Genomic DNA, 14,298 nt, shown 5'->3' with positions numbered 1-14,298 from the left:
TATATATATATATATATGTGTGTGTGTGTGTGTGTAATAATATAGTTGTTTTACCTATATCCTGATAAATATCAACACATGTAGAGAACACAACGGCAGAGAAACAAGTCAAGTGATAAAAACAGCTGGGAAAACACATTTTCATACTGGTGCATATGTGTAAAATAAACAAATAAAAACACATTTCAAGTTTACGGAGCCTGGAAAATAAACAATATGGCAGCTTTGTTTCTCAGTTATTCTCTACAAATTTGTGCAAATTTGTAATGTGTGTAGAATCACACATTAGCTCATATTTTACCATTCACTGTTTTTACAGATGCTGTAGAAAAAAAGCTCATTTAAATATGTTGTAAATTGGTGGATGAGTCGGGGCGCAACTCAAAAAACATTCTTCTTAAACCACCACTTAAGATTGTTGTGCATTTTTGGAACAGAGGGGATTATATGAGCAATTTAATGTTTCAAATGTTGAATCTTGATAACTTTATATTAAGGATGCAATGTGCAATTTCTATGGTTTTCTACAAGGAAGAGGGTAAAAAAAAAAAAAAAAAATCCATTCACACTAGATAACAAATGTTGGTGCATAAATTTTGACACAACCAATTCACTTAGCTCTTATGTCCACATGAAGTTCATTAAACAGATTTTTAGTCAAGTAAAGGTGTAATAATTTAAATCCCACAACAGAAGGAAGCTGCTAATTGTTGCAAACCATCGCCTCACTCAGGAACACAACTTGCTTTGAGTCCAAAAACGCCTTTTGCTGAAATAATGTTGTTAAAACCAAGGCTGCTAACTCAATCATAAAAAGTGTACCAAGAATAATTGAGAGGTTATCAAGTAAAATATTCAGTTATTCTGACTTGCTACATAATGTCTTATTTAAACCATAACAGCTGACTGACTGCAGGGCGGCTAGGAGACCCAAAGCACATAGTGACCTTCTCCTGGGATAATTACGTGAAAAAGAAAGCTTGTGGTCTATCACAGTACAGTCAACTCTGGGCTTACCCCGTGAATCATTTCCTTCCTAATGACACTGAAGACAGTCAATAAAACTAATTATGGAGACAGAGTGTCTTACATCAGGCTTTTAGTCTACACCACAGCTGTGATTAGTTTACAAGTGAGATTATAAATCTAACCTGTAACCTCTGAGTGTGTGAGCCTGTGAGATCAGGTGCTGACTCCTTGCCTGCTATTTAATACCAAAGCAGACAGATGCTCATTTTATCGCCAACCACTCTCACATAGCAGGGGTAAAAAGACAGATCTGGTGATTTACACTGAAGATGTGGGAATAAATGGAGTGGATGAAAAACAATCTGCCAGATTGGCTGGTTTGTAATTTCCGCCATCAGTCTTTGCACGGTAATCACCAAAATAAATTGGGCATAGAAACAAAATTAGTCTCCATCTTTTACGTCAAATCGCATATTTACACTCCGTCTCAGTTGCTCTCGTTCGATTCGTCCCCAAGCCCCCTCGCCTCCTCGGCTGTCTTTCCCATCACCGGGTCGTCTCCTTCTACTGCCTACCCACTTCTTTGCTGCTCAAATCTGACAAGGACTTTCCAAGACCAAAATCTCTGTCTGTTAAATCTTAATGAGACTGGCTGTATACCAAGTGAGTGTGTGTGTATCTGGCACATGCATCAAAGAAAGACAGAGGAGAAAAGGGAAGGGAAGAGGCAAGATCTAGACATGTCTCAGAGAGGGGTAGAGGCTGGACCACACAGATAAACTCTTCTCTCCTTTGTAGAGCAAGAAGAAGTAACCAATTGATTTCAGGTACGAAGATGGAAAGTGGCCTACAAAACGTAACTTTTGGAGGGGAAGCATGAGCAGAACACCACTAAGGACATAACTGGTTGTCCACTCCTGAAGTATCTGTTCTTCCGTAGTGGCCACTGGCCTCAATGATTCTCCAATTCTCATGCTAGCATCTGGTTGTTTTTACATGACAATAAGCTGAGCTAAACCATTGACACTTCTATTTATATGTATGAACATCTAATAAGTGCTGGATGTTTCCTAAGGTGAAAACATCCTGGTGTCATGGTTATTTTTGGAGGCAATACTATAATGAGGATCCTTGCACTAAACTGGACAACATGTCTGTTTTATTGCACTGTCCATATATATATATATATATATATATATAAAACAAAAAACAAAAAACAAAGTCACTAATATTTTTTTGTAAAAACATTTAACTTTGATTAAGGAAAGCAAATGATTTTGGTATTGTTTTGATAAGCTTCACAAAAGCTTCACATTTATTTATGTGCATAATTACAATATTGACTTGGCATTAGTGAAGGACATAAAGACAGATCAAATAGACAATAAACAACGAACATTAGCAACAGCACATTTTTTCTACAAAACGATGGTTCTCCACATCTTTTAATGCGTTGGATAGTTTATGCTGGAACTTTCAGCATTTTCCTTATTTGTTTTCTTTGTTTGATACATGCCAATAATGTAACTCATCTTTTTGACAACTACAGGATGAGTCTTCTGATGTGGTTATCTAAAAAACGAGAAGCTGCTCACCAAATCAGTTAAATAACTTATTGCCAGCTGAAATATAATTATACTTACAGCATTTAAGCAATGGTAGATTTTAAACCTTTGGTTTTGATAAATCCATATGGTGACTTTATGTTGTATTCCATATTGAGAACTACTACTACTACTACTACTACTGTGTTGAATTTATAACTAAATTTATATTCTCCTTTCCTGTGTATCCTGGTCAAACCACAGGGTGACGATTATTCTGAATACTTGTCAACTAACATATTTTTCACAAACTGTTTGAATTGGGGGAAAAAACGTTGCACTTCTAACTTGTATTGCTAGCAGTTTTTCACTCCTCAATGGAATCTCAGCTGAGCTGATTTTTTAATAAAGATAGAAATCTAAATAAAAAACTGAAAAAGTGCAGAGATGAAAAGGCCTTAAAATAAGACTTCAAAGATGGCCCAGTCCTTTAACTTCTACATAGATACATGACAAATGATTTGTTTTATTATACTGACGAGGACACCTTAAGGGGAGGCCTGGAGCTCAGCTTCAGCTATTGGCAAAGAGCATGTATGTATTATTTAAATCTTTTTCATTACAGGCCGACTGAACAGATGTGACGCACATTATTTTCAACGATACATGAATAAGGTCTTCTGGTCTCAACTGTGGATAATTGCAATAATGAATACTGCGTACTGAGATGGACCGGCATGAAAAGGCTAATGAGTCATTTCCCTTAACCTATGCAGTTTCAACAACTGAGTAAAAGAAGAAGAAGAAAGAAAGACTGTAGTCCCTACAAAAACATTCTGTCTATTGAGAAAGTGGTAATTAACACTTAAAGAAGCTGCAGAGGAGAGCAGAAGTAGCATAATGGCTTAACATTTGAGGTGAGCACAAGGAAGTAATGAATGGAGAGGTGTGTGAATCAGAGCATCTTTAGCTGCCTCTTTGTGATCAATGAGTCCACATCACACATCTGTCTTGCTAAGTACTGCTAAGAGAGTACAGCTTTCACATGACGAAGATCTAATGTACTGTGGGGGTTTTTTTTCCCATTGAGATCTGAATGCGTGTGGTTGCAGGGTCTGATGGTATATTGCCATATTTAATTCCTAATAGTCTCCTAATTTAATGGAAAGAATAGTGGACATTGCACTTAGGTACAGTATATACACTGTCTATGCCGTACAAAACTCAAGGAAATTACAACCGAATTACTATATTAAGAGGAAGAAAAGATGCTCTGCAACATTTCTTTGGTAAAAACAAGCATTTACTCTGCACACATAGACATATTTGTGTGTCACACTGTTGATTTTGTATGTTTTGTGTAAAATTCCTTCTACAAAATAAAAGGTGCACACTGAGGACATGTACACACTAATAAACTTCATTTCCATATAAACAGACCTTGTGAAATTTCATGATACCAAGAGGCCAACGTGCAACATCGCCTAGACACTTCAAAAAAGAACTTATCAAAGGGTTAAAGTGTGTAATTTTATTGCATGTGTTCATTCTGATTTAACTGTTTTAATCTGTCCACTTTTCATTTGAAATGTGTTTGTAAGTTCTTTGTTTGTCTATACCCTGAGTAAATCACCCATGAATTACCAACACATGGCCACCTAATTGGCCAACAACAGCCAGTTAGAATACAGCCGGTTAACAAAAGACCAATGGGCAGATGGCAAGGCACAGACTCAAGCATGCCAGCTTCAGTAGGCCAGCAACAGCAGAAGACAAGAAAGCCCCAGTGCCAGAGCCCCAGTGCTCCTGCTCCAGCAGCAGGAGCAAAGGTATTTAGCTACAGCAGGAGGAAAATTATCAACTTTTGAAAGAGTGTAGGAACCTCTACACACAGCCTGCAATGCAAACATTTATCTATATTTGCCAGAAGAGTTACTGGTTGAGCTCTCCCTCCACCAGTACGCCATGTTGCATATGATGCCAAAGCTGTGACAGGATGGTCAAAGGTCACGAGGACCCCTCTGTCCCTGACCTGGACATGATTTTAGCTTGGACTTCCAATTTTACACTCGCATGTAACAGTAATGCATGTGAGTGTATTACATTTTAAAAGATTACCCTTGCATAATTCAGGACCCTACTCAAAATTCAGTGTTTCAGAAAATTAGAATATCACATTAGATCAGAATAAAAATTACATTTTTAAAAGAAATATTAGTTTTGTAAAAATTTATGTTTGTTTTTATGAGCATTTGGTTTTGGCTCCTTTTGGATCAATGTGCTGTAGCAATGAGCCTGAGTTCTGAAAGTCGAGGTTTGACAGCAGCCCTTTTGGTTATCTACGGATTCTGGTGTCTGTACTCTTCTTGTTGACAATACTCCATAAATTCTCTTTGGGGTCAAAGGTCAGGCCCATTAGCCACAGGCATTGTGGGCTGGTGCCAGGTCCTGCTGGAAAATGAAATCAGCATCTCCATAAGATGCCTGCAGAAGGAAAGTGCCATAAAATGTCTTCATATATGGATGCAATGACTGTGGCCTTCATAAAACACAGTGGACCAACACTAACAGATCACATGACCTCCCGGATTATCATAGACTGTGGAAAATTCCCTCTGGACTTCCAGAAATATTTATTCTGTGCCTCTCTGTTCTTCCTCCAGGCTCTAGAACCTTTACTTCCAAATAAATGCCAATTTTATTTTCATCTGAGGAGAGGACTTTGGACCACTTGCCACCGTTTAGTTCTGGTTCTCCTCCACCCAGGTAAGATGCTTGTAGCCAATGTGTAGAATCAATCTGTGTGTAGTGGATCTAGATGTCCTGACTCCAGCCCCAAACCACACCTAATGAAGCTCTTTCAAATTTTTGAATGGCTTTCGCTTCACGATCCTCACAAGGCTCCAGCTATCTGTGCTCCTGTTGCACTCAGGTATTTTCTGACTTTAGATATTGACAGACAAAAGACAGAAAGTGGGGCTGGAAGGTGTTACTTGAAACTTGGCTGTCAGTATCTGTCTATCGATCTATGGAATAATGCTTAATATGAATTATTAAAAACACTTAATTTGAAATAAAACACAGCCCAAGCACTAGCTCACATAAGCCCAACCCTGCCCCAAGATGATGCCACTCTCTGAGCAGCCTCCTGTCAATGAGCCAAGAATTCACTTACAAGTGTACTGAATATGTCAGTGATGTTGAATCAACTGCTAAGGCGATGAAAACATTTGGTGATGTAGCTGGATAAAGAAAGATAACGATCCAAAATTATTTTTTTCTCGTGCCCTTGTCATGGGTTTCCTAAGGAACGTCTGTCCATTTCTGGTTTCACCACAAAATGCTTTGCTAACACAACAAATATCAACAATTCAGCTTCTCTTTAGGGCAATAATTCCTTCCTACACCTACCACTTTTGCAAGTGGTCCACTCTTTATTAATAACCACGTTAACAAAACAATTCATGAACAACCATTTCTTACCTGATCCCATGGACATACGATTCCACCAGAAAACATGAAAAGGTAGCCCATTGCAACCAAGCAAGCCCAGATGACCAAGGAAAAAACACGCAAAAGCTTCTTGAAGACGGACTCAATGCAGACGAGCACAAACACCGTCAGGAATATAGCCAGCGCTGTGGGCACGGTGATTACAAAGGCCACATGGTCTGCGATGCTCTGAAAAGGAAAGTGTGAAGATAAAAATCAGAAACGGGATCATAAAATGTTTGAACATAAGATTTAGAAGAAGTATATATAATTATTGAATAACCTTAGAAATCCATTCGTGAACGAGCGCTACAAAAAGTACATTTGGAATAAGTGTACTGCAGTTTGTAGCCAGAAATAAAATGTTTACATTTATAAAAGTAGACATATTTTATTTGGAATCTGAAAAGAAAATGGGGATGGGAATATAAAATATGTCATTCAAAACAAATTCATATGAGGATTCAGGAAAATTTCTAGCATAATGCAAAGTCTAATAGTACATATTTTCTGTTTTGTTCTTTAAAACAATTGTTAATCACATATGTATGTATGTTACTGTATTTTAAAAAAGGTAAAAATATGCTTAGTTAAAAGTATAAAAGATTAAAAAAAGAGCTATTCAAAAGAAACAATCCAGCGAAATAAAAAGAGGGAAAACCATGCTTGGGTAATATCTTGCATGTTCAAGCTACATTCATAATTTACTGCTGCTGCCTGCCTGCAACACACTTGGATATGGAAAATGTGATAAAAATTTTAGGAATTCCATCCAGTTAAACCTGCAGCAACGGCACAGTGAGATGGGATGCTTGTGCCTATTTCTGCTATATTTCATCAGTCCTTCACCATTCCTGTCATGGGGGATGGAAAAAGGGTCACGATAAGGTCAAAACACTGGAGTGTCAAGCCTTTTTGACTATCTCACTTAAACACATGTTGACATTTATTTTGGAAATGCGATTTTCAACGTGTGACTTGAATTTTGAAGATCTTCAATTTTTTTGTTTTGTCAGTTTTTATTTGCTTGACTCACTGATACACAATTAATTGTTCATTTTTACATTAGAAATGTCCAGTCTGACCATTATCAACAATCAACAATCCTCCTGCTCACATTTCTCTGACCCAGTCTCCACTCCAAGCCATTCTATTTCTTTTTTCTCGTGTACAGTCAAAGCACTGGGACATGAGAGGACGGCTGTGGTTAAAAAGAGAGCCACACAGAGTTTGTCTTGCCCAAAGCGAGCCTTTAAAACAGCAAAGGATTTAGGTCAGCCACCCAGAACGATGGAGGGATGAAGGGATAAAAACGAATGCCACAAAAAGAAATAAGGAGGTGAGAGATGGCATGGGAATCAAAAATAAAAGAGGATAAGGGGGGTAAAAAAAAACATACCAGAGCAGCCATGCTTTTTGCATTGTTATGCAGAAACACATAATTTACCCTGGGTTAATAAATTGTATTTGTTTCTGCAAGAATCATGCTTTTAAGAGAAGATGGACATGTTTCTCATCATATAACAAACCTACATCAAAAACAAAGTCAGCTTTAATGTAAAAGCACACACAAATGATTGACTCTATTAAGATTGTGCATAAGGTCAAAAGAACAAGCTATGATTATTATTTAGCCACTCAAATATTAACAGTGAGCAAATCAATTCAAACAATTATTTTCAGTGTTAATCTTTTCAGAACGGACTAGCAGTTTTAATTAGCAAGTTATTTCTTGTCACTGTGTACCACTGAGTTATAAAGTTAAAAATGGCAAAAGACTGGCTTGTACTGAACGACATTCTGTTGCCAGAAGTGGAATACAATCTTTCTGCTTCAGCTCATATTGGGTTAGAGATGCAGGTATTTTGAGATGTAATCAATTATATACATTTTTTTTGTTTTGTTTTCTTTGCCACACCACAGCTTATTAAACAACAGGAAGTGTCCTATTGGTGCATATCTTCAGAGTTAAGTCAAAGCTTTCATTTCAGAGGTAGATTAATAATAATAATAATAATAATAATAATAATAATAATAATAATAATAATAATAATAATAATAATAATAATAATAATAATGAAAGACTCCTGTTAAATTGATTAATTTTTGCATGTTTAGCCAGAATATTTAGTAGTTCCCATACAAATTATTGTGCTTTAGTGGATTTAGCACTATATAATCCAAGTGTCTGTCCCCTTTTTGTTTATCTCGGTATTTAGCAAAACATTTCAGACAAATCCTTTCTTAACAGTAAAATCAATCAAAAATGGGGTGGTTTTAAAAAGCAAGTACTGAAATCCACACAGTTCACAGGAAAGGAAATTTAATCTGTTCTAAAGAAAAATAATTATAATTATTTCGCTACCGTAATCCAACACATTATGCAGATATCTTGGCTGCCACTGCCTTGAATTTTAAAGGCTTTTGACTGAGGGAGGAAAAAAGGGGACAGAACAAAACGGATCACTTTGTAGTTGAGTCAACCATTTATACAATAACTAAGCCCCTTATCCCCTCCTTTCACTTTACATTAGTGCTGCGATGAAGAGAACATGCTGTGAGAGTCTGATTGCGGATGGGTACAGGTACTGAACCAGGATGTGCACATTTGTAGGTTCCAGTTTTTGTCTGTCTGATTCCAGTCAACTTTGAATTGTACCGTTTGGGTTTTTCGGGACATTTGTGCACTTATCTTTTTTTTAAAGATCTGTTAGTATTGTTTGTATCATCACATCTTGCTAAAATGTCTTACCAAGATCAAAATCTCTTTTTCCAAGAGAAATCAAGTCAAGGCAGCAGAACGATCCGTCCACGTACAACAAAGATCTAAATCTAATCTAATCTAATATCATTTAACATCAATCTAAAAAGAAAAAATGCCACATAAGCTGCGAAACCTGCGTGTGGTCCCAGGTTGTTGCTCATTTATAAGTGTTTCACTTGCATAATATATGTGCATGTGCATGTCAATGTGTGTGTTTTGTGAGCGAGCAGCTTACCAGCCCTGAAGCAAAAAACACAGTCAGCAGAGCCAGGCAGGCTCCCATCACTATGAGAAGTAAAAACACAATGAGAGGATGCTGCTGGCTCATACAGTAGTAGGATTCATATAACCAGTCCGGGGACCTGTTCCTCTTCTCCTCACTGCCTCCTCCTTTATCCACTTCACCAGCTACCCCTGCGCGGTCCAGCAAATACTGTTTCCTCTTCATCGCCTCTTGCCACATAGATCTCGGAGCCGAGAGAGTTGAAAAAGAGGCAGGGAAACCCGAGGAAGAGGAGGTGGTCACTGCTGAGGTGTTAGTAGTTTCCACCACAGAGGAGGAGCAGTTTCTGTTCCACTCTTGTCTCATGCCGTTTTCTCGGTCCGGGAACCTGTGGTGAGAACTCCTGAGCTCCAGTTTGTTACTCGCTTCTCTCTCCACCTCCTCTCTCAAGTCCTTTAGTCGGAGACAGGTGAAAGATGAGGGTGAGTCTGAGTCAGAGGCAGTGTGTGCTGGCTGGAAAGGTGGCAAGAATGCACCAAGGGTAAAGCGCAGCATCCTCCTCCTTCTCCCCTTTCCAACATGTTGGGGTGGAAAATGAAGTGAAGCGCAGCCAGAGAGTGCTCTTTAGATAGAGAGAGGGAGAGAGAGAGAGAGAGAAGTGGGAGGGGAGGGGGAGAAGACTAAGGGGGAAGGGAGGAAAAAAATAAGATACATCATTATAGAGAAGTCAGCCAGCAAAAGTGATGAAAGGAAACAAAGCATCCGAACAATAAAACTTCAGAACAGCACACCATGTAGCATTATTTTTTGTTCGTGTCTAAAGGAAAAAAAAAAAAATCTAAGCTTTGAGCTAAATCCCAAATGACAGTTTGCACTCAAAGTCAGAAACCAAACAGAATGTTTGGGATAGAAAAAAATATATAACCTGCAATGTTTCATCCTGTGTTTTTCAGTGAAACCAATCCTCCTCTGAGTTAAGCTTGACTATATGCCAAGTATGTCAAAAACATCTCTCGTGAGTGAAACTGGGGTTGACAGCAGACAAACAAAAACACAATCTCAACATCCTTTTGCGGTTTAGTATCTATGGAGATAAGCAGCAGACAGCAGAAGTAAAAAAAAAGAAGAAAAAAAAAGATAATATTAGAAAGATTACGTCCCCCGACAGTCGTTCTAATACTGTGTTCTTCTGTGAAGACAAAAAATATGAGAACACAGCATCCACAGGGGAAAATCAAATCATGAAAGGACTGTCAGCTTAATTTGGGCTTTTATAAATGGTGTTCAAGGAAGTAATTTTGATTTATCTTGTCCTCTAACACAAAAGAAAATGCTTTGCTTGTATGCCTAATGACAACCCTATGCCTTTTTCTGCATAGGGTGAGAAACTAAGGGCTTAAAGTCAACCATTTTTCAGTCATTTTTATAGTAACTGCAAACAAAGTGAAGCAGTATATGCAGAAACAGGCATACCAATCAAAATGTAACAAACCTAAAAAAAAGGATTATTCTATTCACTAACATAGAAGATAATAATGTATCGGCTAAACAGTTACTGTAGAAACTTAGACAAAGCATAAGCTATAGCAAATACATTTTTGGATAGATTAATTTAAAAAAGTAGAATTTTTTCAGGCAAGTAGGAAGATATTTTAAAAGAGACACTCCTTTGACATAAGATATATCTATCTATCTATATATATATATATATATAGATAGATAGATAGATAGATAGATAGATAGATAGATAGATAGATAGATAGATAGATAGATAGATAGATAGATAGATAGATAGATAGATAGATANGATAGATAGATAGATAGATAGATAGATAGATAGATAGATAGATAGATAGATAGATAGATAGATAGATAGATAGATAGATAGATAGATAGATAGATTTTTATTATTATTATTATTTTTCTTTACATTTGTTATATACATATGCATTTGTTACTGAAGCCAAAGGTTTTCAAATAACATGGTTGATTCATTATTTTACTCTGCTTCTGTATGGTATTGCTTCACATACAAAAATTATTTCCTTAAATCCGTCTCCTGGACCAGCAATTCCTGACTCCTGTCCTCTGGAGCTGCTAACCTGAAACTTTTAAACACATTACTGTTCCAACAGCTGAATGGAATAAATGGTTTGTGGTCAGGACTCAAATCTGAATGACCTGCTGATGAGGGAACTCAGGCGTTTCATTCAGGAATCCCTTTAAAAGTTGCGAGGTAGTAGCTCATGAGGACTGGAGGCGGGCATCCCGGTTCTAGACTCAGTCATGCAGTATCTTTAGACACATGTATGCCTTAACCTCTTGTGTATTCCAAACCCCACAAGAAAACCTTTTTCATGAGAAAGTTCTTAGGTTCATTTTCCTCAATATTTCTCTTGGCACATAGACGACATAAAATTTGTTCCTATTCATGAAAATCTAACTCAATAAAACCAGTAGCCAGTTTGATAAAATGGCTCAGGACTAAACACGTTCTTCCAATGCATAAAAACTTAATGCTTAATGATGCCATAATAATAATAAAAAAGTTAAAAGACCAGTTAAATTGTTTTGTGGCCAAAATAGTAAAATTACTGGCTGTTCATATTTAACGTAACAAAAACATCAAAAGATGACCAGCAAAAAAAAAAGGAGAACATTTTGTGACTACTATCATGTTGCAGTCACAAAAAAAAAAATAAAAATACGGTAAAAGTTTATAGTTCAGGTAAATTTATGAGGAAACATACTTGACAGGATCTAACATTGACCCGAGTGAACATGAAATATTTTGTTTACACTGACAGGAAAGTGAAATAACAGGGTTTAGATATGTGGAGACAACAGAAAGTCCTGTGGAAGCAAACCAAGTGAGTGAAGCAAATGGAGTAAAACAAGAACTACAGAATATAAAAGAGTAGTAAATAGAACGTAGTAAAATTACCACAAAACCATTCAGTCTGTATTGTGAATTGCCTGTGTGCATGCTAAAAAAAAAAAAAAAAGAGAAAATTGTTCGGTCAGCACACTTTATCTATTACTGCCACTTATGCTATCATCTTCCTCCTGTCAATACACAAAGAAATATGCATGTGGTAACTTTTTACAGTGTTACATTGTCTTCTCTTACTTTTGTTGCTAACTTCGAGGTAATTTCCACATGCATACTCTCTCTCATTTCCTCTCTATGCATCTCTCTTCCTGTACTCTCTTCTCACCTTCCCTCCACTGCCTTCCAGTGTCATTGTTACCCCCTGGCTTCCTCCTTTTTCTAATTTTCACTTATGTGGCCTCCTTTGGTCACAGCCGGATGGCTGATGCGGGCGCATCCACCTTCTTGCCAGAAAATGAGCCTCACACAAGGCGACTGCAGTGGTGTTGTAATGAAAATCCTTGACTGGCAGGACATCATCCTGTTTTAAACAAGCTCGACAAAGGAGCACGGACAAAAATGTTACTGGGAAATCTCTAATTAAAGCCACCTTTTTCCAAAAATACTACCCATTTTCTGTAAACAGCAGGGATAGGTGGGGGGGTGAAGGGATGTGTTTTCAGCTACAATGTAGCAGCTGGAACGTTCCCCAGAATCTAATGTCTTTTGGAGGCTTTAGTTTGTGCCCAGATTCATGCAAAGGAAAAAGTGATGGTCCATCTACTCCGATCGGAATTCCTTCACATTTTATCGTATTACAGCAGTGATTATTAGCTAGTATTCCCCTGGCTACACTGGCCCTGTAAAAACATCACATTTTAAACTGATGATAAATCACAAATAATCCAATGCAGGGGACAGATAAGCATCTTCAGAGAGGAGTTAATGGCATTAGTCCCTTAGCTAATTAGAGTGCTCCCACACAGTCAACGGGTCTGGCTACGAGTGGCAGCCAGTAATGAACGACAGGCACAGAAGCAAAAGACGTGCCGATGTTAAGCCTCACTTGTTCATGTACATTGGAGGCGTAAATACGTAATATACGTCTATGTGCGCTGCAAAATCTAACACTGTACATCACCCTGGACACACTGTCCCACTGCTATGGGTGGAGAATCCTGCAGCGGGGAAAGCAAAGCCAGCCGGAGTCGTTGGGAAGATGGATGGAGCTAAATACGGAGCAATCCCAGGGGACGCAAAAGAGAAGAGACTGGAACTGATGTTCGATTTCAAGCAAGACAACAACCTGGAAACTAGAATCAGAGCTGCAACGGGATGGTTCAGGTCAGGGGTGATCTTAAGATAGCCCAAAATGAAAATGAATAAGATTACAGGCCCTTTGTGATCTTAATGTGGCTCAAAAATCAATGCTTTATCAATGCATCAATTTATCTATGGCATTGATAAAGCTACAAATTAAACTGTTAAAATATTAATAAATGGCTGCCTCTGCATTAACTGAGTATACTTCCTGAAATGAAATAATATTGAACATTTTCCACATTGATGTGATTGTTTTTTATCTATGATTATATAGATAAAACTGCTTTGATTTGACTGATAAAAATAATACTTAAGCACACGACTGTTATCATGAAAGTCCTGTTTATTTGGCACTCTTGAGTCCAGAGGGCCACATAATGATAAGATAATGGTTGCATTTCCTTCTCGGACCTTGAGGTTGACACATGTGGATTAGATCAAAAACATATTCATGGACCTGAATGGTCTAGTTAAAGTTCCAACCTAGACCTGTTGCAACTGATATTCACAGATGCTTTCCATCCAGGCTGACTGTGCTGAGGTTTGCTGCATTTATCAGAAGCAGTCCATTTAATGAACAACGCTGAACCGACAAGAGAGTCATGAGCAATCACGTCTCTGTTGTCTGATCAGACAGACAACAGAGACGAAGTTAATACTTGTCCGGACAAATATGAACACAGTGAATCGCAGTTTGATGTGTATTGGACTGTACAGCCACGGACCAGTCGAGGTTCCCATGCTGGTCACAATGTTATGTATAACGACATGCTCAAGGGCAATTTGTGGGTCTGGGATGTTCTTTTAACAAATTACTGTATGATAAATCCATATTTAAATTTCGACACGAAAAGCATTGGAGTGGAATAACAAGACGTTCATTGGTAATATTTTTCTACTCTAGCATCTCGTTCCAAAGACACAATAATGACTTTAGAGTCAATTTTAGTTTGATTTAAAATTCATGAAGTCAGTATTATGTTAATGAATGTCTCCACTTGTACCGTTATAAAGAAATCCTGTAAATTTCATGGAGCACTAACTGATGTCTGTTTTTTTTTTACATATATATATTTTTGCAAGGGATAGGAGGATAGGAGTTGAGGAGGCT

The 14,298-nt window shown here is 37.6% G+C and overlaps 1 protein-coding gene across 1 annotated transcript in view; it reads right to left on the bottom strand.

Annotated features, from left to right (window-relative positions):
• Positions 1-9,598, bottom strand: part of adcy2a (adenylate cyclase 2a) — a 39,381-nt gene extending 29,783 nt beyond the window's left edge. Inside the window, exons 1-2 of the mRNA XM_008432170.2 lie at positions 9,005-9,598; positions 5,997-6,194 (exon numbers count right to left, since the gene is read on the bottom strand). Of these exons, the coding sequence (XP_008430392.1) occupies positions 5,997-6,194; positions 9,005-9,547 (741 nt within the window). The 5' untranslated portion in view covers positions 9,548-9,598. The remainder of the gene's footprint in view (positions 1-5,996; positions 6,195-9,004) is intronic.
• Positions 9,599-14,298: the final 4,700 nt, after the last annotated feature.

Source organism: Poecilia reticulata, linkage group LG16 (assembly GCF_000633615.1).
Source record: "Poecilia reticulata strain Guanapo linkage group LG16, Guppy_female_1.0+MT, whole genome shotgun sequence".
In the NCBI taxonomy this organism is placed as follows: domain Eukaryota; kingdom Metazoa; phylum Chordata; class Actinopteri; order Cyprinodontiformes; family Poeciliidae; genus Poecilia; species Poecilia reticulata.
This window is presented reverse-complemented; position numbering and strand designations above follow the sequence as displayed.